The 24,404-nt window shown below is 38.7% G+C and overlaps 1 protein-coding gene and 1 long non-coding RNA gene across 7 annotated transcripts in view; one reads left to right on the forward strand and one right to left on the reverse strand.

Moving 5' to 3' along the window:
* Nucleotides 1-17,785, forward strand: part of PRLR (prolactin receptor) — a 162,010-nt gene extending 144,225 nt beyond the window's left edge. For all 6 annotated transcript variants that reach the window (XM_046671628.1, XM_046671630.1, XM_046671627.1 and 3 more), the window contains 6 exons: nt 55-224; nt 3,749-3,918; nt 5,296-5,437; nt 6,708-6,807; nt 7,324-7,393; nt 9,201-17,785. In XM_046671628.1, coding sequence (XP_046527584.1) covers nt 55-224; nt 3,749-3,918; nt 5,296-5,437; nt 6,708-6,807; nt 7,324-7,393; nt 9,201-10,223 — 1,675 coding nt within the window. In that variant the 3' untranslated portion in view covers nt 10,224-17,785. The remainder of the gene's footprint in view (nt 1-54; nt 225-3,748; nt 3,919-5,295; nt 5,438-6,707; nt 6,808-7,323; nt 7,394-9,200) is intronic.
* LOC124244782 (uncharacterized) overlaps nt 1-24,404 on the reverse strand; it is a 29,000-nt gene that overhangs the window by 761 nt on the left and 3,835 nt on the right. The window lies entirely within an intron of this gene.

Here is a 24,404-nt window from a genome sequence, read left to right on the forward strand (position 1 = left end):
GACTCTTTTTACTACTTTCTTACTTGTTGTTACATAATATATTACCCGTTGCAGAGAGACACTCACCCATGAATGTCCAGACTACAAAACCGGTGGCCCTAACTCCTGTTACTTTAACAAGAAGCACACCTCCATATGGACAATATACATCATCACGATAAACGCCACGAACCAGATGGGAAGCTGTTCCTCGGATCCACGTTACGTGGACGTGACATATATAGGTAAGGGGAAGGTCGGTAGGTGAGGAGTTTGTTACTCCGTTATGGATTTACCAGTAGTCAAACTCAGTTGAGTCTGCTTGGCTTTTGGATGGATCCCCAAAGAGAAAGATGAGAAAATTCACGATATCCTTGTCAAGTGAGTATGTTACACCAATTTTTATGAAGTCATTCATGACAGTAGGACTGGCACTTGGGGTCCTTGTGTTTCTGTGCTTTCCCTTGATCCTTCTTCTCATCCTCTTGCACCCAGAAAGAATGTTCTATTTATACTTTCCTTATCAATCCTTCCCTCTAGCCCTCCCCCTGCAACCAATGTCCCTTCTCCCTTGGCAAGCTGGGATTTCTTCTCTCTCCCCGTGGAAGACAGCTGCTCCATGGAGTAGCAACTCTTAGAAGGAGTTCAACTGCTTCTACACCCACAGGAATTGTTCCAACTGCTTTGCCCCAAATTCAATTCTCAGAATACATAGCCTTCTTAGCAACTGAAGCTATTATTTAAAAATAAAGAATTTGGGGAGTAAATACTGCTGCTTGAGCAGCAGGCTAAAGGCCAAGACCACAAATACAATGTTTGGAGAAGTCATTAGCAAAGTAGAACAAAGTCAGCCTGAGAGCTCTTCCTTGCTTTTCCTGTTCAACATTGACCTGGAGGGCAGTCAGGCATAATTTTAGTGGCCTGTATGGCTTAGTTGGGATGACAAAGAGAATCTTACGACAAGAGACTGGGTTCAGGCCTCATCTTGTATAATAATCTAGGGTGTAGCTAATTAGCTTCAAAGTCACCCACATCTTCCTGATTTACCTACACCACCCAACAAGGAAAATCAGGCTAGGACCATCAAGTATTCACTTGTATATCATCTCATTGGCATGTTATCAGTAGTTGATCCTTAAAAACTAGAAAAGCTTCCAACACCACCTGGTACCCAATTGGATATTTTCTCCCACCAGCAATTCAGTGCAATGAGCATGAGGGTGGAAACTGAATTGGATCTTAGTTTAAGAAAATCAAAAAGGTAACCCCACTGACAAGTCAGAATAAACTCCAGTCATATAAATTTACTTAAGATATGAAGCCTTTAAGATGCTAAATGCCAAACAATTCCTTTTTCATGGGCTCTTTCTTGAGTTGCCTTGCCCTCAAATGTTAAAGTATTTAGTATTTGAGGGCAATACAGTGAATGCAAGAGAAGTTTCTGAAATGAGCAACTGTATAATGAATGTGACTCACAAAACATGGGCGCCCTGAAGACCAGGTGGGTTTAAAAAGTGAAATCAATGAGTGATCACACTCACGTTGACTCTGGAAGTAAAGTCTCTGGTGAAAGAATGTGTTGGACCATATTTTCAAAATAATAAAGGAAGCGTTTGTGGAACGCACATATAACCCTGCAGCATACAGTGTTGGTGACAGGCCATGGAAGTTCATTTAAAAATCGATGTGAACTGCAATACACTTTCTATCCACTTGACTCTCAACCAGTGATAACCTCCAGTACAGAATGACAACATTGGCAGATAATCTCTCAGAAATAGATTCCAGCATTGTTGCCATTGAGCAATACTGAGCTATACTGAAGACACTTGAAAGCAGTGATTCTCAGCTGGGGGCCCTGTTGCCTCCCACAGGACCTTTGGCAATGGTAGGAGAGACTTTTTTTTTTTTTGCAAGGAAGATCTGCCCTGAGCTAACATCTGTGCCAATCTTCCTCTACTTTGTATGTGGGATGCCTCCACAGCATGGCTGATGAGTGGAGCAGGTCCGCGCCCAGGCTCCAAACCCACGAACCAGGGCCGCAGAAGCAGAGCGCACAGAACTTTAACCACTAGGCCCTGAGGCCAGCCAGCCCCTGCAGGAGACACTTTTGATTATCACAACCCAGGGAGGAGGGTAGGGGTATAACTGGCATTTAATGGGTAGAGGCCTAAGATGCCACTGAGCATCCTACAATGCATAAGACAGCTCCCATGACAAAGAATTATTTGGCCCAAAATACAAGTAATGCTGAGGTTGAGAAACTTTACTTTAACGGATTCATCCCAAATGTTTTACTCGCCGTTTTGTACAAATCTTTTTTGATCAGAGGCATTCCTCAGTATTATGTTTAACTTAAAACTTATATTAAATAACTGATGTTTGTTTAGTAAGTACATGTAAAATAATCTTTCATAGGTATTTACTTGGTAACATATAAGCATTAGGATTAGTGGCAAATTTTCCAAAGTTCGTTTTTAGGCAGCCATAGATAATAATGCCAAGTTCACTGTAGTTACACTTACTTGTGTCCCACCTGGTGTGGAGCCTGATTTTAGGAGGTAATAAATGAAGAGAGACAATATCACTGCTCCAGTCAGGTAATTACTCCAGTCAGAGAGTAAGTAAATAAGACTGACTTACTGGAGTAAGGCAAGCCAGCACCCTAGACATCTCATTCTTAAGGAGGTACTCACAGACCTATGCTTGAAGGAACCTGAGAGCAAGTGTCTCCTGAATATTTTTTTATTATGGTAAAATACACATAGCATAAAATTCACCATTTTAGCTGTTTTAAAGTTGTGCGATTCAGTGGTATGAGTTCATTCACAATGTTATGCAACCATCACCACTATCTAGTTCCAGAACACTTTTATCACTCCAAATGGAAACTTCATACCCATTAAGCAGTTCCTCAGAATTCTCCCCCTTACCCCAGCCCCAAAGCAGCCCCTAATCTGTTTTCTGTCTCCATAGATTTGCCCATTCTGGATATTTCATATATATGAAATCATATAGTATGTGGTCTTTCGTGTCTGGCTTCTTTCACTTAGCATAATGTTCTCAAGATTCATCCATGTTGTAGCATGTATCATGTACATGTAGCATGTACTCCTTCCTCTTTATGGCTGAATAATCTTTCATTATACGGATATTGTTTATCTGTTCGTCAGTCAATGGATATTTGGGTTGTTATCACCTATTGACTATTATGAATAGTCTTGCCATGAATATTCATGTGTCTCTGTTTGAACACTTCCTTTCAGTTTCGGAGGGTATACACCTAGGAATGAAATTGATGTGTGACATGGTAATTCATGGTTTAACTTTTTGAATAACTTCCAAACTTTTGTCCATAGCACCTGCACCATTTTAGATTCCCACCAGCAATGTATGAGGGTTCCAATTTCTCTAGCATTCTCACCAACATTCTTTATTTTTCCTTTTTTGAATTCTAGCCATCCTAGCTGGTGTGAAATGGTATCTCACTGTGGTTTTGATTTGCATTTCCCAAGTGACTAAGGGCATTGAGCACCTTTCATGTGCTTGTTGGCCATTTGTACCTCCTTAAATTTTGCACCCTAGGCATCTCACTTGCTTCAGCCTAATCCAGACTCAATTGATCAACCAGATCAAATGCAAATAATCAAGTGCAAAGTGTCCTATAACCATGGGGGAGTGAACTGGTAGAGAGAGCTGCCTCTGAGTCATCCAGTTCTGTGTTCAAAGACCACTTTTACTAAATATGGAGTTTCTTTCACATCTGCAGTTGAACCAGACCCTCCTGTGAATCTGACTTTGGAATTAAAACAGCCAGAAGACAAAAAACCCTATCTGTGGATGAGATGGTTTCCACCCACCCTGGTTGATGTAAGATCCGGTTGGCTCACACTCCAGTATGAAATTCGATTAAAACCTGAGAAATCAGCTGAGTGGGAGGTGAGTCAACTAGAAGCTTTTGTAAAGAACCATGTCCCTTGGCAAAGATGAAGCCCTCACAATGAAGAACAAGTCATTCCTCCTAATTATTGGGTCACCATGTTGCCCTCCTGATGCTGATGTGGCCCACCCAGATGTGGAAGGGAATTCTCCCCTCTCTTGGGATTGATGCGGGCTCATCTTCACAGCTCTCCAAGGGCTGGTTAGTTCCTTGGACTGAACAGCCTCTCTCACCGGATTTCCAACCCACCTCCCTCAAAGTGTCTTAGATCTAGACACTATGAGAATACTTAACCGGTAGTAAGTGGGAGGAAAAAATCTCAGTGTAACCAGGCCACAGTCAATGGCATTTTTATTTGCTTTGAAATACTTGAATGTAAAGAAATAATACAGTAAATTATAGGCATTATGATATTCTACTCTTAAGTACTTTAGTACAGGTCTCTTTTAAAAAGAGAACACTTCCAAACACAGCCAAAATAATATGATCACACATAGAAAATTAATTAAAATTCCTTAGTATCATTTAATAGACAGTTTATACTTTCATTCCCACAATTGCTTCAAAAGATATCTTTAACAGCTAATTTGTCCAAAGGAGAATCCACTCCAGGACCACACATTGTGGCTAGTAGTTATATTCCTTTGGTCTCAACATACTCAAGAGACTACGCCGCTTGTCCCATAGAATGTCCCACCTTCTGTATTTGTCTGATTAGTTCTTTGTGAGGTCATTTAGCTAGTTTCTCTGCCCTTTTATTTCCTATAACCAGGCATTGGATATAAAGACTAGGTTAAATTCAGGCTGAACAATTTTTGGCAAGAATACTTCAGAGGTGATATATCCTTCATATTGCATCATATCAGGAGACACAAACCATCTGGTTGACCTACCATACATGATGCTAAAACTGACCCCTGAATTATGGAGATCACAACCTGATCCCTTGATTATAAAACCATGTTTCATTTGTGCACTGTTGTTTCAACATACATGAATGCCCAGTTCTCTTCCACCTAGGGGCTTTATACCAATGAATAATCCTTTTATCAATTACTGCATTAGGGTTTACAGAATAGCCATTTTCCAATTTTATTAACTAGTTTCCCTCTATGAAATAGAATTTTAAAAGTGAGAGGTGGGAAACAGAATATTTGTCTTTCTGAAACAGAGTTCCAAATGGATAGATAGGAAATTGGTTAATTCTTATGTGAGCAATGTTTATAAGGAGGAGCGGATGGGCTGAGAGGGTGGAATGATATCTACTAAGTCTGATTGTCTAGCCTCACTTCTCCCATAATTTATGATCTAAGGGAAAAGTCTCTTTCTTTATAATACAAATTAGAATTACTTCTGTCTTCCTTGTTCCTCCTTAGATTCATTTTGCTGGGCAGCAGACTCAGTTTAAGATTCTCAGCTTATATCCAGGACAGAAATACCTTGTCCAAGTTCGCTGTAAGCCAGATCATGGATTCTGGAGTGAGTGGAGCCCAGAGAGCTCCATCCAGATACCTAATGGTGAGTGTCTCAGCTACCTTTTGCTTATATTCCTAAATATTTTTAAAACAGAATGAATTCAGTAAATCTGCATGTAGTACTACTAACAGAGAAACTATTTTGGCCCTTAGCCAGAAGAATGAGTAGAGGTGGGTTTATCATCGCTCCACCCAACACAAAGACATTTGGAAGCATAGCATTGCTTCCTGGGTCACTGTCAGTGGGGACCAGTTCCTAGGATAAGGCTGCAGACGTGGGCTTGGCATGTCTCAAAGGGTTGTAGGGTTGGTGATTCTGCCCTCCCCATCTACCCCTTCTTATCATTTAGTCAAGGTCATCATCTCGTTCTCCCAGAATTTGTAAGGTGGTATCCCATCTCAAAGACACAAACTGATTTTCAGTCTCTGATGTCAATTACGTGTTGGTCTCTTAGTCAAGGCACAGTACATAAGAGGCGCTCAGTTCTAACTAAGTGCCATTAAACATGGCAGCTTAAAAGAGAATGATTCATCTTGCGTTTCTAAAGTACTTGACGGTTTACAAAGTCTTTACTTTGTTTGGTCCTCCCAACCCTCTCAGATATTGAAAGAGAATACAATTACCATTAGAAATTAAAAGTGAAGACCCTGAAGCTCAGTGAAGTTAGGGGTCTTGCCCAGAACCACACGGTGATGCCTAGCTCTTCTGACACCCTGCCTGTCCAAAGTATCAGGGCTTTTACTGGACTGGCATACTGGAAAGAGCCCTGAACTGTGGGCCATAAGACTTATACATGTATCTAGTCCAGCCCTGGCTCTTACTAAATAAAAGCAGAGTCTAGAGGCAGAAGACCTGGGTTCAAATCCCATACTACAATTTTATAGTTCCGTGCCCATGGGTAAATCACTCTTTGAGCTTCAATTTCCTCATCCTTACATACAAGGCAACGTATGTAAAAGCTTAACACCATTGATGGCTTTTAGTAAGAACTTAATAAATGTTAGTTTTTATTATTACTGCAACTGACCACGTGGTCTTGGACTTCCTTTTTAAGGATTAAATAAAATAATATGTAAAAGGATTTTGAAACTTTTAGATTTTGAAATTTGTAAAATACATGCAACATATTCAAATTTAATAATATTGGAAAAAATTAAACCTGTCATTCATGCTACTCTTTTTGGATTACTGTTCAAATCAAAGGAGGTGTAGGTAGGGGGAAAAACTCTTGTTCAAAAGTTTCGTTCATTAGTTATGTTTCTTTTTAATGATGGTGTATGTGATTAAAGCTTTCTGGCTGTTTGCTTTTTAGATTTCACCATGAAAGATAGCACCGTGTGGATCTTTGTGGCCGTTCTTTCTGCTGTCTTCTGTCTGATTATGGTCTGGGCAGTGGCTTTGAAGGGCTATAGGTACTTCACTGTCTATCAACCCTCCTCCCAATCATGGTTCTCAGGAATAAGGGTAAAAAAAGACACTACAAAGATGATGGAAACATTCAGATAATTCAAGCACCTCATTTTAGCCATCAGCTGCCATGTGTTGACCCATAAAAAATCTTTTATAGTGCTGGCAAAAGTAGCAGAATGGATTCATCTGAAGCTGGTGCTCTTTTCATCCAACTGAGGCTCACAGTTATGAAATAGTAAAAATCTATCAAGAGCAGCCAAAAAGCAAGGGAAGCAAATAGTTCAAATAATCCACTCATTTCAGAATTAGCCTCCTCGATTAGCCAGGGCTCATTTTGATGTAGGCCTCTATAATTATTAATTGTTGTCATCATTGATTGTTAGTGTCACGTATGCCCAGAATTCTAAGTCATATCTACCCATAGTCCATGTAGTAGCTAGTGGAGATAATACTAATCTTTCAAAAATTACAAAGTGAGAAGATGAGCCATTTATTCTATCTCACAAATTATTTTATAGCATGGTATCCTGCATCCTTCCCCCAGTTCCTGGTCCAAAAATAAAAGGATTTGATACTCATCTGCTGGAGGTAAGTGCCAGAGGTGGAGAATGTAGTATGACTCACTGCTTTGTAATAATTAATTTTACACATGTGCACACAATCCCCAACGATTCAGCCTGGCCGGCTCAGTCATCCTTGTGCAGCTGTCCCTCCTGTTTAGCATGTGTGTTTACAGAAAGATTGGGAGGCATGAAGGTACTTACCATCAGGGACCAGATGTCAGAGGGTAAGGAGAGAAAGCCAAGAAAACATGAAAACACATAATAATACTTACTAGATTTACCAAATCTGTTCACAATCATAGAGATAAACATTTTGTGCAAATAATCAATTTAGAAAGAGGGAAAATATTTGAATAATACAAAACACGGACCCACCACTACTTCCTCTATCATACTTTGGTAAAAGTTTCTACTTGAATATTCCTTACAGAAGGCCATAGTAACAGAACATTCTATTGCAATTGTTTCTCATTTTGAGCACTCAGCTGAGACTGGATGAGTACAGTAAGGCTGGTGTTTGCCAGGGCCCACTTAGTCTGATTCAAGAGGGAATTAAATTTAAGTGTTTTGAATGAAAGGAGGGGTTAGAATATTTTAAATTTCTCTCCAGGTTGAAATAGATAATTTCAATTTGACCTTAAGCTTACCACTGATGTATATAAAAACAGTGACCTGCACATTAACCCAGCCACTGTGAGGCCAACAGCTCAAGAATGTGAAAAGTGAGCCCCACAGAACTTAGCTTGACTGTGTTCACTTTGATTGCAAATATCAGTGCAGGGAGTACAGCCCCAGAATTTGGGCTCCTGGTCCAGTGCTCTTAGCTCACCATCCAGTCTCTAGCACTGATCTTTAAAGAACCAGCATGAACAACTCGACTAAGTAAATTAACTACTCTCCAGCTCGAAATCCAACCTTGTAGCCACAGAGCCTTAATGTTAAAATAACTGCTCTGTGTCAAAAAATTTTTTTTTGTATTCTTAATCACATAACCTCTAATCTTCAAAAGAACTCTCCTGGATGGGTCCTATTATTCCCGTTTCACAAATAGAGAAACTGAGGATCATAGAGCAACTTGCCCAAAGTCAATACCCTTTAATAAGTGATAGAGTCAAGATTTAGGCACTGGTAGCTGACCCAAGTCAGAGGATCAGGAAGAAGAGTGGAGAATAAGAGAAGGCAGGAGGAAGAGGAGGGGGAGTGGGGGGAAAATGGAGAGGAGGAGGAGGAGGAAGAGGAGTAGGAGGAGAGGGAGACAACATGGAATTTCAGGGAGAGAGGGGGAGGAAGAAGAGGAAGTCGAGTTGAAGGAGAGGAAAAAGTAGCATAGGAGGAAAAGGAAGGGGAAGCGAAGGGAGAAGCAGGAAGAGGAGGAGGGAGAGGAGAAGGAAGAGACAAGAATCGAGCTACCACCACCAGACCCTAGAAGGTGGTGGAGGAGGTTGGGAAGCCAGCAGCCACATCGCAGAGCCAGTGAGTCCCAAAGTGGCACATGCATGCATGAGCACTGTGGTTCTAGATGTTTCACAAAGTTTTGTTGTTGAATAGTTCTATGTTTATTACATGTGCTATACTACTTGCCCGTTGAACTCATTATTGCTAGAGAAACTAAGTTAAATGGTGAATTGACTTAAAGAAAAATATTAGATGAATAGTAGTGCAGGAGATGCTTATTGATGGCCTGGTACACAAACGTCTAAAGTTTGGGAAACTCTGCAAGGCTGTTACCACTTCCTGCTGGCCCGTAGTCACGAACTCGGGCTTGGCCGTGATGCTGATTTGGAATGCTATGAAACTAACAGCCATCTCTCCTTGTGTCTACGTTTTAACAGAAAGGCAAGTCTGAAGAACTACTGAGTGCCCTGGGGTGCCAAGAATTCCCTCCCACTTCTGACTGTGAGGACTTGCTGGTGGAGTTCTTAGAAGTAGATGACAGTGAGGACCAGCAGCTGATGCCAGCCCATTCAAAAGAACACCCGGGTCAGGGTATGAAGCCCACCCACCTGGATCCTGACAGTGACTCTGGCCGGGGCAGCTGCGACAGCCCTTCCCTTTTGTCGGAAAAGTGTGAGGAACCCCGGGCAAATCCCTCCACATTCCAGACCCCTGAGGGCATTGAGAAGCCAGAGAATCCCCCAAAAAATGTCACCCATACCTGGGACCCCCAGAGCACAAGCTTGGAAGGCAAAATCCCCTATTTCCACATCGACGGATCCAAATCTTCAACATGGCCTTTGCCACAGCCCCCCAACCAGCACAATTTCAGATCTTCTTACCACAACATTGCTGACATATGTCAGCTGGCCACTGGTGCAGCAGGTGCATCAGCCACTTTGTTGGACAAAACAGACAAACATGCTTTCAAATCCTCAAAAACCATTGAGACTGGAGCGGAGGGAAAGGCAGCCGAGCAGAGAGAGGTGGAAAGCTTTCCTTCCAAGACTGACCAAGACACAGCATGGCTGCCGCCCCAGGAGAAAACTCCGTTTCTCTCTGTTAAAGCCTTGGATTACGTGGAGATTCACAAAGTCAACAAAGATGGAGCACTGTCACTGCTCCTGAAACAGAAAGAGAACAGCGACCAGACAGAGAAGCCCAGCATTCCTGAAACCAGTAAGGAGTACGCTAAGGTGTCCCAGGTGACGGATAACAACATCCTGGTGTTAACGCAGGATCCGCGAGCTCCAAACCTGGCTTTGTTCGAAGAACAAGCCAAGGAGGCTCCACCATCCCTTCCACAGAATCAAGCTCAGAAAGACCTCGCCTCCTTCACAGCACCACCAGGCAACTGCAGACTCCAGCTGGGCGGGTTGGATTACTTGGATCCCGCAGGTTTTATGCACTCCTTTCAGTGACAGCTTGATTAAGAAAAGGATTGGTTAAAATGTGATTTTTCTTCAGGTAACACTACAGAGTACATGAAAGGCAATCTGCTAGAGAATGCGCAAGAAGCTGGTTAGAATGACACTACTAAAACTCACAATTCGCTCCTTTTCATGCTCCATTTTCAACCAGTTGCCTCTTTCTCCAACAGCTGATTCCAGAACAAATCATTTTGTTTCCTCACTGTGATTTGTAGATTTAGTCCTTGCTATTAGTTATAAAATGGTGTATTCAATGAAATAAAAGCACATTGCCTAGTATTCTTGAGGGACAGTGCCAATAGGTATATCCTCTGGAAAAGGCTTTCATGGTTTGGTACGCAACAGAAGGAAATGAAATAGTCAAAATTGTTTACCACAGGAAGATGATAGATATGAGAAAAATATCATGGAAACCTCTTTTGAAAACCAATTTCTTAAGCTTTGTACTCCTCTTCATTTTATTAGAATGAACCAATAACAACACAGTTAAAGAAAGAATACATTCTAGAACACCCAACAAATTGTTTACATCAGTTCTTAATACCTTAGTGATGCATTGCTGACATGCAAATGACAATGATGCCTCCAATTTTTTCTGAAAATAGTTTGAACTTGTTAAACACGGATTTTCTCCCCTAAATTGTATTTCATTCTAAAGAATCTTGAGAATATAGTTTCGGAAAGTAAAATTTTCTTACGTGAGAGGCAAATAAGATTCATGTGGTAAATCCTTCTAAAATGCTTTTCTGATTTATTTCAACATGATAGATAATTTATTATACACCCTAGTCTTCTCTTAGTGGAAAAGAAATCCCAAAAGACTAACTTTAATTTAAAAGATAATCACAGCAGGATGCTAATGGAATACTGCCTTACTGTACATACAAATTCCACTTTACTATAAACCCATAAGTTTAACAATGTATTTTTGAAGACTATTTTTCTATCACTTAGGTAAAATAAAAGACTATTTTCTATCTTCCCAGTACAGCTGTTTATGTATTCAGCGGGTCCCCGGGATTTTATGCTGTGAGGTTATAATGAATATTTACAGTAAATAGTAGTATATGCAGTCCCTGTTTGTGGAGTAAAATGCCATACCAACCCAAAGCCCATGGGGGAATAGGAAGCGGATGACACTATTCAATTTCTAACACAGTGTAGTATAGTTTATCTGATTCTTTTTATCTCCAGGTTGCTTTAAGCAACAACCACCAACCTAGAGTTTTAGGGCTCTCCACAGATCAGAAATTTCTTCTCCTATGAGCTTTGGGCTACTCTGGGGCTTCTGCTCTTCTCTGGGTGAATCTTCATAAAGCAACGATGAAAACAGAGAGTGACAACACCTAACATGCTGTTTCAGAGACAGAGTTTTTGTTTTGTCTTGTTTTTCTGAGCAATCTTGAGCAGCAAAGAAATTTTAAGCAAAGCCAGAAATTAGTTTCTGTCTGGAGTAGATCCATTGGCAAAATCTTGGCAGAAGCAGAGACAGCACTCATGTCAGAAGTGTCCAAATAAAAGTTCTAAGAAACCAGATGTCTGTGGAGTGTTGGGAACCGCTACAAAGGCCAGGGTATGAGAGCAAGATTCTCCAAGTTGGTTGCAAAGGTAGGCTCCTGAGCACACGCAAAAACCTGGATCTACATTTTAAAGAAAGCATCCGTGACTCATTGAACTGCCTCCCTCTGTTTTTGATTTTGCCTAATGCCGAATCCGTTCTCTACGTCCATTCCCATGGAGAACTTGAGCTCATCTCTGTGAGTTAACTATTCCACCCCAACAAACCAACATTGATAGAAACTGGACTCAGAGGTGGCCTGATGTTTGAAAGTGAACACTTTCAGAATTCCAAAAGTAACTGATCTGAGGCTCTGTTCTCCCAATATATAAACATCTTAGGAAGGAGGGGAACATTTGGGAAAGTTGTCCAAATTCATTCAATTCCCTAGATCCTTGGTACCAAAATATGGTCTGAGGACAATCTACATCAGCATCACCTGGGCACTGCTGGGAAATGCAGTCTCGACCCCCTTGCCCCGGACCCAAAGAATCAGAACCCACATTTCACTGAAATCCTCAGATGACTCATGTACACACTGAAGTTTGAGAAGCACTGCCCTAGATAACCATTTCCACTAAAGGTTATTTTAGTGCATGAAAACAATCCTCTCTTGGAAAGTACAGGTCAAGTCTGTTTGACTTCACTAAACAGCCCTGTTTGTAAGGAGAAGGCATAATTTTTAGAAAATCTATTAGTGGTTTAAGATTCACGTAATGGTAGAGAATGACCTGCAAACAGACACACAACTTTCAAGAGGGCCAGGGAATATATTCCACTCTAAGAGGCAGTGACGAAAACCTCTGTTCAAAGCTCATACAGAGTAAACCTTTCCCCAAATACTCTATTCTTCTCCAAGATGTATATCAATCACTCTGATAGTTTGCAAACCTATAAAATCTGCTTTTGAGATATAATTAAGCATATATAAAAAACGTTTTGGCTAAAGACTTAGTTTGAACTAAATCCCTAAAAATCACCCATTAGCCACTCATTAAGTCAAGTCAAGACTATAAATCTATGGTCAATTAGCACGCTTTATCTAGATTAAGGGGTTTTTTTATGGTCTACCATATTTCCTATCAAGAAGAGCGCTAGTCAAATGGAAGGATGCAGACTGGGGATCAAGAGACCTGGGTTCCAGTCCTAACCGTGTTTTCTTAGATCAATTCCCTTCTCTGGGCCTCAGTTTCCCCTAAAGGAAATTTTGGACCAAATAATATCTAATGTCCTTTTAAACTCCAAGTGCTTGATTCTATGACTATTGAGTATTTTCCAGCCAAGATAATTTGAACCAATGCCTTGTATCTTAATTAAGCTATCAAATAATTGCCCTTCATCATAGAAATACAAGTACTCTTCAGTGATGTGCTCATTTTATTACACTTTTAAATCATGAGTTCCAGTTGGTTTTAACATACTGCACATGCATTTTATACATTATGTAGGTAAGGAATCATAGTCTAAGATTATATGCAAATAGGTATGTAGAGAGAAGAAGATGCATGAGATTTTTTTTAAAAGACATATTGAATGAGCCTCTAATTTTTAGAAAAAATGATCTTTTACTGAGTCAAGCCATGCTCATTCCTTGCTGAGTCCAACAACTCCAAAACTCTTTTTTTTTATATCTGGCTATTGATTCTGCTTTGGTTTTTTCTCTCATCGTGGATTATGAACCACCATTACACAGTTGGTTTTTATGATCCTTATGCTCTGAGTTATAAAAAGTCATATTTTTATAAACAAACAGCTAAATATTCAAGCTACAAAGCACATGGAAACTGGTGGTGGCCAATGGGTGATTTATGGAAGCTTACGACCCAAACTGCAAAATGTTCTCTAGTCAGTTTTAACAAATGGGTATAAGGCACCCCAAGATGAGCACAAGTCATTACCAGCCACGTTATTTAACAGACTTTCCATTCTCCCAAGTGCCTAAGACCAATCCTGGTCGGTGGTTATGTACCAAAAACTTGCTTTCACTGGTTTGGTCCAAAGGGGGTCAATCCCTTACCACCTGTAGAAGATCAAGGAATTCAACTCCTTGTCCTGTTGGGACCCAACCGAATCAGACAATCCCGTGAGTTAATGAAAAACCAAGGCACCTGAGCTCCAGGGAGCAGTTTGGCTGTGGAGGAAATCCGGCCAGCAGTTTCTTGAAGTCGCACACTGCTGCCCATCACTTGCAGAAAAACTAGGCCCTGCCTGTAGTAACTTCCCTATCTCCTTCGAGTAGACAGGAAAGAAACAGATTTGTGCACATCATACAAAGTGCCTTTCTTTACTTTTATTTTTTTTTAAGTTTTCTTTTTTTGCAGGAAAACTGTATCAATTGGAAGGTAAATTTCACCTTTTTTATGTAAATGAATATAGAAGCCAGAAAGGGAGTGACAAAATGGTCTAAGATGCAGCTAGCAACAGTTCAGCGGACTTTTGAATGTCTTGCTTAATTGAATTACCACAGAGCTGACGTGGAGAGTGTACTCACTTTGTCTGATAAGAAATCGGTTCTGGCTAGGATTTGGGGATAAGACTACCACCCCGCCCTTCAAGCCTCTCAAGTTAAAAACATACCAACACACTTTTGAATGTCTTTGAATTGAATGCCTGGGCCTGAAAAGGACATTGCATGCACAAGGGAACTTTGCACACACACAGGAAAATGTCAATGACTGAATTATCGTCCCCAGTGTTGCTAACGTAGATTTGCCATTGATGAAAGCTTCATGCGAACTTCAGGGGGAACAAATTTCCTTTTCTACCTTTTCAGCTCAAGCACAATAGTGTCATTGCTAGGGTAGTGGTCTGGGCACTCAGTTTCCAGGTCTGGGCCACATTGCTGCCACTAAACAGGTCGTGTGGCCCTCTGCATGTCCTTTAAATTCTAGCCACCAGTCTCCTCACCTGTTAAATAAGTGGGTTGCCCTAAAATGGCCGCTTCCAGCTCTAACTATCTTTGATTCTCATGATCTAGGTGGCATCCAGGGTTTCAGGTCAAAGGCCTAGGTGCAGTCAGGAGAGCATTGCTGACATGCCTGTAACTGGAAGAAGTGACCAGTGTGGCTGTGACAAGGCTTAAGAGAAAAACAGAGATCCATTCCTCCAAGTCAGATTGATTTGATTTAACATCCTTGCCTCTCCCCTTCTTCTTAGCTGTCCATACTTGTGGGCTTTTTACCCTCTCACTCCACTGCCTATATTTTTCTTAAGAGTTAATTATGTGCAGTAGCAACCATAGGATCTGCAAGAAACTAAATTATTCATAAACAATGACTTTGACCCGGCAAAGGACTGAGTCAAATGTTAAATCTGTCACACAGATATCAAGGCCCAGGTTGAATGTCACAAGTTACCTTATTTAGAGATTTGCATGCTTAGAGATTCTAGCTCAATTCATTAATTACTTAATTAATTCAAAAGTCATTAATAAATCCAGGCTATGTAGATGACTTGGTCCTGGAGGTCTGAAGCAGAAATGTAAAAATACACAGTGATTGCTTGAGAACTTATGATCTAACCAGAAGTTCTATTTATAATTACGGCCTGCACTTATTCCAGGATTAGCAGATACATCATCTACAAATCAAATCAAAGTTCGCTCCCTAAACTTGTGTTTTTCAGGAAGGTGATTTTTGGTCTGAGACCATCATGGTGTCTATTTCAAGGAAAGGAAAAAGATAGAAAATAGGACGTTTCCAGAGGTTTGGGCATCTCAGGATTCCACAAAATGCCGAGAGTAGCCCGCTAAACCAAAATTTCATCAGACATGGTGAATTTATTATGCATTCAGTTTATGGCTAAGAGACGTACGTGAATTACAGCATCACGTGCCTGCACCGCTTTATCCACAGCAATTCCTTGATTATGCTCTGATTGCAAGTCAGGAAGCATTGAGACGGGTAAAATGGAAAAACATATCCTGTTTTATGTGGTTGTGGTCAACGACTAGAGAGACCCCTAGATAATCTTAGTCTATTAGTTGACTTTTTACCTGCTGCTGATTAAAAAGAAAAACGCAATTAACTCTAAAAACTTTGGCTACTGAAATAGTAATATCAAAAATAACCTTTAATAGTTAAGGTCAAATTATGCTTCACTTGGATAAACTTCAAAATACAATCTGAGTTTTTCTATGCAAATTTCACAAATCCTGGGCAAAAGAAAATCTTTTCATTATGTTACCTGAGATTGAAAAACTATATGGCAAAGATATTTCTGAAAAAATGATTTGTCTTATAAAATTCCCAATAAAGTGATTTTGAATTTTCAAAAGAAACTACCTCCCCTTCTTGTCCTAATGTCCTTCCTTCAAAGCTGCTTATTGTTTAGAAACGAAAGATGTCATGTCTCATTCTTTCACTGGTGTATTTGACGTATTTGCCATGTGACACTCTGGACTTTACGTAACCGTTATGTTATTTTATATCACTTTATGTAGTTCAAAACTGTGTGATACATTGAAATATATAATTCTCGTCATGTAATATGAATGAAAATAAGTATTTAATGACTTACAATCTATCCATATGTAGTTTCAATATGATAGTGTCTATGTAAAACAAAACTGAAAAAATATGTAATCATGTACTTCTGTAAAGCGTGAATGTACTAATTTTTTCTTAATCGTTTGTCTAGAAGTAGTATAATATGCCATTGTACAGCTGATCTGGGGTGTGAAGTGTTTAAAGTACAATCCAAATTTGTGTAAATGTCAACCCTTCAGCTTCACTTCATGTGACCTCTGAAACTTCCAGAGTGTTATTTGCTTCAATAAGGCTTGCTTTTGCGCTTGATCATTCATTTTAAACAATTTAAGGGTCTCATGGGGAAACCAAAGCAATCTAGAACCAGCCTGTTGGGTGATCTCTGTCTCCTGTTAAGCCATATTGAATTGAAGATGATGTAATAACATGAGGTTTCATATTTTCAAAGCTACCACTACCTCTGATTTTTCTCTTTCCCTAGAAAATGCCAAGCAAAATTCTTCAACATTAAGTAGGAAATTAGAAGTGATTGTTACAATAAATTGTTGAATGGCTTTGTGTGTGTGTGTGTGTGTGAGGAAGATTGGCCCTGAGCTAATATCTGTGCCCATCTTCCTCTATTTTGTACGTGTGGGAAGCCACCACAGCATGGCTTGATGAGCAGTGTTTAGGTCCGCACCAGGATCCGGGCCTGCAAACCCCAGGCCACCAAAGCGGAGCATGCGGACCCAACCACTAAGACACTGTGCTGGCCCCTTGACTGGCTTTTTTATATAAGAACCCACCTTCTAATTCACCACTTTGCAGGTTTATGCTAGGTTTTCTCAATAACCATTTTTACATTTTATAAAAACTGAATGACAAATAAGGACCAGAAATAATACATAGTACGTCATCAGATGCAAAGCCAACAAAATCATAGAGTGCAGATTTTTTCCTAACAATAAGTCACCTCAAGGTGGTTGTCCAAAGCCATGATAATGATATCTCTCACAATTTGATTTCCCTAGCCCCCTAGAAATAAATCTTTTCCTTATTTGATTTTAGCCATCAAATATATTGTGATATGGGAAAAATCAGCCATATATCAGAAATAATCTTATTTCAATTTTAAATTTCATTTTTATGTATACTTATTGTAATGCCTATTTTTTTTTCTTTTTAAGCCTTAAAGAATTATAGAAGACTATAGTCATCTGATTTATCTCGCGTTCTTAATTCTGTAAATCTTTGGTTATTGCACATTGTGCTTTCTGGTTTTCATGGATTTATTCATTTGTCTCTTTCCATTTTGAGGAGACAACATGGACAGTTCAATCTTTGTCAGTAGTATGGGAAATTATGCTAACTGCATTATAACATCTTCATTTTTACTGCACGCCAAAAACAATGCTTGCCAAACAAAATCTTATACATCCTAGTAAAATATGGTCACTATATTTCTATTCATGTTATTGAAAATATCCAGCTCAGTGCCTGGCTCAATAAATGTGTTTTTCCCTTGCCTACCCTTCCTCTTTTTTTTTTTATTTGACGTGGAAATGAGAAGAGTAATATGTGTGTGGTTGAAGCAATTTTCTTGAAGACTTTTTGCTGCTAAAGGATCTATAATCCTAAAACTGTTTATGTTAGATCAAAACAATTTTCTTCCTTTATCTTCACCACTCCATATGATTGCAAAATATAATTTCCCTCCTTTATCCGGTTCCTTTCACTTGAGAAGCTGTGAAAAATAAAGCGAGATGGACCCAGGTACATGGGGATCAAATTAGAGAAGTTCGTTTAAATATTGTGAAATAAAGGAAAAACCAAACCGTTTAAAAAAAAAGCAGGCGGAATCCTTTCAAACGATATGATTCATCCATATTACTAACAACATCTTTTCTGACAAAATCCGTTGGATTAAGTGTAAATGAATAACCTCTTACTTTTAATGGGTTTAGATCTAGAAATCTTCACCTACCTTTCATGCTTCTGTTACAGAATTATGAAATGCTGTGAGAGTTTGCTTTACAAATTCTTCCCTGCCTCCTAACTCTCTAACATCATGCCTTACAGCAGAACGAGAAATTTCTCAGGGGAGTAGCACACTCTAAAACTTGGCTTCGGTCAAAGAAACACGGATTAGCACATGCTTATATTGGTGTCATCTGCCTTTAATTCTTGGACACATTTTTTACTTTTAAGCTGCAAAATTTAAAGTGTCCGTCACCAGGCACAGCATTCATATAATTAATGATGAGCTGGAAAAGTAATATGTACCTAATTTTCCAAAAGTATTGCATGTTCTCTCTCCTAAAAGAAAACAAACTATATACTGCCACAACTTGCCAGGATCTCATCTGAAACCTCAATGCCACCAGACTTCCTACAACTTACTAACCAAGCTTTATACATTCTAAATCCCCCCTGTTTTTAGAGACTGGGAGATATGACTTCTGTTCAGTAGAAACCTTGAAATCTTGGGGGTGGGAGGTAGGGTGGGACTGGGGAGGAGTATGGAAAATAGTCATTAAAAAGTCCTCAACAGGGACCTTACTTGTTGGATTTACCTCTGAGAATCTCTCCAAACCCAGCAGGTGAAACTGAACCTGTTCTCAATATTGTAAAATATATTCTAAACTGGAATTCTTCTATCTACACGCTCCTCCACCCACCCTGCCCCTCCACGCCTGCTGCCCAGGTTAAGGCCCTGTTAATCATTTTGCTCTTGCTATGATCAGGTTCACATTAAAACTTATGCTTACAAGCTGACTGGAAGCACAGATATTTTTTTGAATGCAATATTTTTAAGAAAATGCTAGAGGACATCAGTCAAACCAAACACCATATGGATGTTGGTTGGCAAACACTGGTATAAGAAAAGGGAGCTCAGGAATTTTTATCACTGTGTTTAGGAATGTGTTTGAAAGAATTTGTAAATGTCACAGGCACACTTTCAAGGTGACACACATTCACCCCATAAGTTATTAAAAATTGCAAGATGAGCTTAAATGACATTTGCCGGTAGTTTTACTTCACGTGATCAACATGGATATTGTTACTGAACTATGGAAACTCATGATGTGTTTTTCAATCCTTTTTCAGAGCAACCGCTTTTGCAGTGGTAGCAATGTTTAGTTTAAATGGAATCAACAAATTACTTCCTGAGCAATGATTTTTGGAGGATCTTTATATATACAGATATATGAAACATATTTTATGAATAATGTAAGTTTGAGAAGTTTTCTCTTTGCTTGAATGAATTTCAAGACATTTTTTAAAAGATGGCTTAGAATTAAGCCTCTCTGGAAATAAAATACGCAGACACACGGCAAAATATTTGTCTTAGAATACTAATTCAAGGCATATTTTTTTCAGGCACACATTTTTGTGCCTGTCTTTCCACACCTTCTCTGATTTTATTTTCCTACTAATTCTAAATCAAAACTGACATCTTGCTTTCAACCCAGCTAAATTCTACATCTTCTCTCTCCACTGCTCTCACGTCCCCCAGTCTTCATCCATTTGCCAGACCCAAACCTTAAAATACAAACATGCTTGGAAGCCCCCAGAAGTTTCTTCGGCCTGCTGAGAACAACTAAGAACAATCAAAAGGAGTTTCCAAATCCGCAATATAAGATCAACTTTCCCAAATGAAACTTAAGCCACAAACCTCAGTGCCAGGGATTCACATTTTTTTTGCTTCTTGCTCACTAGAATTATCTTACGTCTTCACTTAAAATTCCAGCTGTGATTTAATCTTCCATTTATGATATTTTATTTGTTGCATAAAATATTTCATATGCACTTGAAAATTACAGAGGATGACATAACAAAGATCAATTTACCAATAACGAAATTTCACAAATATTAACATTTTACCATATCTGTTCCATGCCTTTTTTTTAAATAAATGAAACATCACAGATGCAGTAATTTATATGTCTCAATAACAAAATTCTCTATCTCCCTCTCCTGTTATGGTAGCCAAAATCCTGCAGTTGTTATATATCCTTACTGGTCGTTTAAAAAATGCATTTACATCATATATATGTATCCATAAACAACATACATAATTATTTTGGTTGTTTAAGAATTTTACATAGATAATGGAATATATTATTATGCACCTTGATTTTTTTCATTCAGCATTGAGTTTTTGAGATCCAAATAGCTCCAGTTAATTGATTCTATCTACTGTATGCAGGTACATACAAAAATACGATTATTTATTAATGTCTCTATTGATCAACTTTCCATTACCACTATTGTAAATGATTCTGCAGCAAACATTCTCATGCAAGTCTCACTTTGAGTATTTGCAAGACTTTCTGCAGGATATGCATCTGTCTAGAGGTGGAATTGTTGAGTCGTATGGAACATACATCTTAACATTTCCTCAACATTGATAAATTTTTCTCCAAAGCAGCTTTATCCAATCAGCAGTATAGGGGTTTCCATTCTCTCCTTAATCATTACCTGGTATTGTCAGATATTTTAATTTTTGACGATTTGATGAGCATAAAATGATGCATTGTTGCTGTTTTCTTGTTTCCCTGTCCTACTGAATCCATTCTGTATCTGAGTACCTCTTCCTTTACCTGCCGATCTACTGTGCATCTTCGTCATCTTCTCAGTCTCTACATCCGCCTGAGTCCTGAGTCTGGACTTCCCTTACAGTTCCTTGGCCTATTCATGAATCCCTGTCCCCATCTTCCACTGTATTATTACCCAAGCTTTATGCAGTCTTGTATCTGGCAAATTAATTCCTATACCTCCATACCTTCTTCAAAATTATTCTGACTCTTGTTGGCCATTTATTCATCACACAAATTTTGAGATAAGCCTATCAAGTTTCCTAAAAAGTTGTGCTGGGAATTATATTATTGTTAATTGAATTTATGTATTAATTCTGGAGAAGTTACATCTTTACAATATTGTGTCGTCCTAATATTCAACATGGTATATCACTTCATTTACTTTAGTCTTTAATAAAGCTTTATGCTATCGTTCATAAATATCTGCATGTGTTTCCTTAGATTCATTCCTAGACACTGTATAATTTTTGTTGCTATTGTAAATGGCATCTTTTAAAAAATTATCTTATTCTAAGTGGCTGTCGCCCTTATGCAGAAACCACTGATTTTTTCATATCGATCCCGTATCCTGAAATTTTAATGAACTCTAATTATTAGTTCTTGTAATTTGTAAGTTTTCTTGGGTTTTCCATTTTTATAATTATATTATCAGAAAGTAACAACTTTGTTTCTTCTTTTCCAGTACTTATACCTCTATTTCTTTTTCTTGATCTATTTCTTGGGGTTGGATTTCCAGTACAATATTGAATATAAACAGAATAGTGGACATTCTTTCTTGTTCCTTACTTTAAGGAGAATTCCACTAAAAGTTCACCATTAAATATAGTGTTTCCTGTAGGTTTTTGCAGATACCATCAGTTATGTTAAGGAAATTCCTTTCTATTTCTAGTTTGCTAGTAATTTTTTTTGTCTTGAATTGGTGTAAAACACTCTCATTATTTTTTTCTACATCTTTTGATATGGTAATGTGGCTTTTCTCTGTTATTCAGTTAACATATAAATTATTACAGATAATTAATTTAGAGAAAAAACTCTAATGTTAAATTACCCTCACATTCTTGGGATAAATTCTACTTGGTCATGATGTAGTTTTGCAAACTTTGCTATATTCAATTTGCTAAAATTTTATTTAAGATTTTTGCATTTATGAGATTCATCTATTTTGCTGCTTAAAACATTTTTCTGAGGTGACTTGTAAGTAAGTTAAAATCTTCTGGGATTATGGAAATTTCTCTTTCTCCTTGTAATTCTGTCAATTTTTGCTTTGTATATTTTGAGGGTATATTATTAGGTGTACATAAATTTAAATACTTAATCTTCCTAATGAATTATCCCTTTCTTTATTAAATATGATCCCCTTTATCCTTAATAGTTTTCTTTGTCTTAAAACTTTTTTTTTTCTGACACTAATATTGCTACACTAGCTTTCTTTCTGGTAGTAATTCTCTGGTAAGTCTCTTTCCATTCCTTTACTTTCCATTGTTTTACATCATCGTGTTTTAAGTATGCCTCTCATAAACAGCACATAGCTAGATTTCATTTTCTCATTCTATTGGAGAATTTTTTCCTTTAGGTGATAAATCCTTCTCCTTTTTCTCATCTAGTGCTCCCTTTCTTCTGTTTTTTCCATCTGAATCTACTTGCAATTTGCAATTTAAATCAACCAACTCTGTAATAAGCATTATAGTAACAGGATATAAATAAAGGTCCTAGTCAGGTAATTTACTATATCTGAGGGCTCAAGTTTAGGGGCAGCTCTTCTCCCAGACAGGAACAACCCAGGTCACAGTGAGCCAGAGTCTGATGAATCACATGCTGCTGTCATTGGAAGAAACAGTGTGCTTTGGTTGGGAAGTTCAAGGGAAGGAATAATAGGAAAAGTCCAACTGCTGAGAGAAGGGCCAAAGCAAAAAAATATTTCTGCCATATATTCTACCAAAAAGAGATTGATTTGGACTTTCCTTTTAAACACAAGTCTTCCTCAGTGAAGCTATCTGTCAGTCATTTGACCATATCCATTATTGAACCACGCTTGATGCACATTATGTACCAGGCACGGGGCTAGGATACAGAAGCATCATGGACGTGCTCTCTGCCCTACTGGAGATTATAGTCTAGTGAGAAGGCTGTGGTAACCCGTGTGTCCCCAGGTCTCACCAGACTGACTTTTTAAAAATATTATGTCCAAAAAAATTTTTTAAAAAAAGGGCTGACCCCATGACCAAGTGGTTAAGTTCCCTCGCTCTGCTTCGGCAGCCCAGGGTTTCGCCAGCTCAAATCCTGGGTGCGGACATGGCACCACTCGTCAAGCCATGCTGAGGCGGCATCCCACATGCCACAACTAGAAAGACCCACAACTAAAAATACACAACTGTGTGCTGGGGGGCTTTGGGAGAAAAAGGAAAAATAAAATCTTCAAGAAAAAAAAATTATGTCCAATAATTCCAGATGAGCCTTATTCAAAAAGAGTTAGTGCTAATAAATAAATGAAAGGACTTTGCACCCTTTTTCAAGAAAATCAGTACTGCATGAAACCCTAAGGGTTCTAGTATCTGAGCCACATCTCCACACAGTTATTCTCTTCTAACACTCCTGCCACCCCTGCATCTCAGTCTGACCACCCTGCACACATCATCCTTCATAGTCCACTCGCTGTGAATGGAATACCTGTAATATGAGGTTTATGTAAATTAGGTTTTATCTGAAATCCTTCCACATTTTTTCCCTTTCCTTCAATTCCACAACTTCTCAATGAGTTAGGAAAGGAAAAGGATTCCTTTGGAAAAGCTGTTATTTTCCCTCAGTAACTCTGATGGGACTCTGCTCTGTCGTTGGCAGAAGGACTAAGGGCAAAGAGCTAAGTCCAGTTACACTCAGGACTTAACTGATAAATCATTAACAAATGTGTCTACAAAAAGACCCTCCCCTTACAATTATTAACATGACAACAGTCTTCCCAGGTTTCCTCATTTGCCAGTTATCTTTTTCAAGGAGAAACTCCAATATTTTTCTATCTGATGAAATACATTCTGTACCTTCAAAGTAATTCATTATCTAGGAAATAGAGATAGCAAGAGACTGACATCTTACCCTCTTATTTACCAGTCCTGTAATCTGGGGTATGTCCTCATCTTCTCTGGTCTTATGTAAAATGGAGAAAATTATACCTGACCTGCTTGATGGAGAGAGAAGAAAAAGACACAGAGCAGAAGTCTCGTAAAGTCCCTTATGATTGAGAGATAAAATCTGTTTAATAAGGATGATATCTGTGAACCTAGGGTAAGATCTTGGAGTGATAGTTCAAGTGACTCCTAGCTTGAGGATGAAGATCTGGAGGGAATCTAAATGTCCTCTTCAGTCAGTTTTCAGACTGAGTGGATATCATGGTAATTCCAAAAAGATCAAAAGACCCAACATCTTGGAAAACAATTTTATGCAATGTTAGTTGACTCATAAATCGATAACATCTTACTGGAGTGCATTTAAAACATACATACATTTTGACTTAGAAATCTTTCTTCAAAGAGTTTATCCAAAGAAAAATATA

Source organism: Equus quagga, chromosome 9, assembly GCF_021613505.1.
Source record: "Equus quagga isolate Etosha38 chromosome 9, UCLA_HA_Equagga_1.0, whole genome shotgun sequence".
Classification (NCBI taxonomy): domain Eukaryota; kingdom Metazoa; phylum Chordata; class Mammalia; order Perissodactyla; family Equidae; genus Equus; species Equus quagga.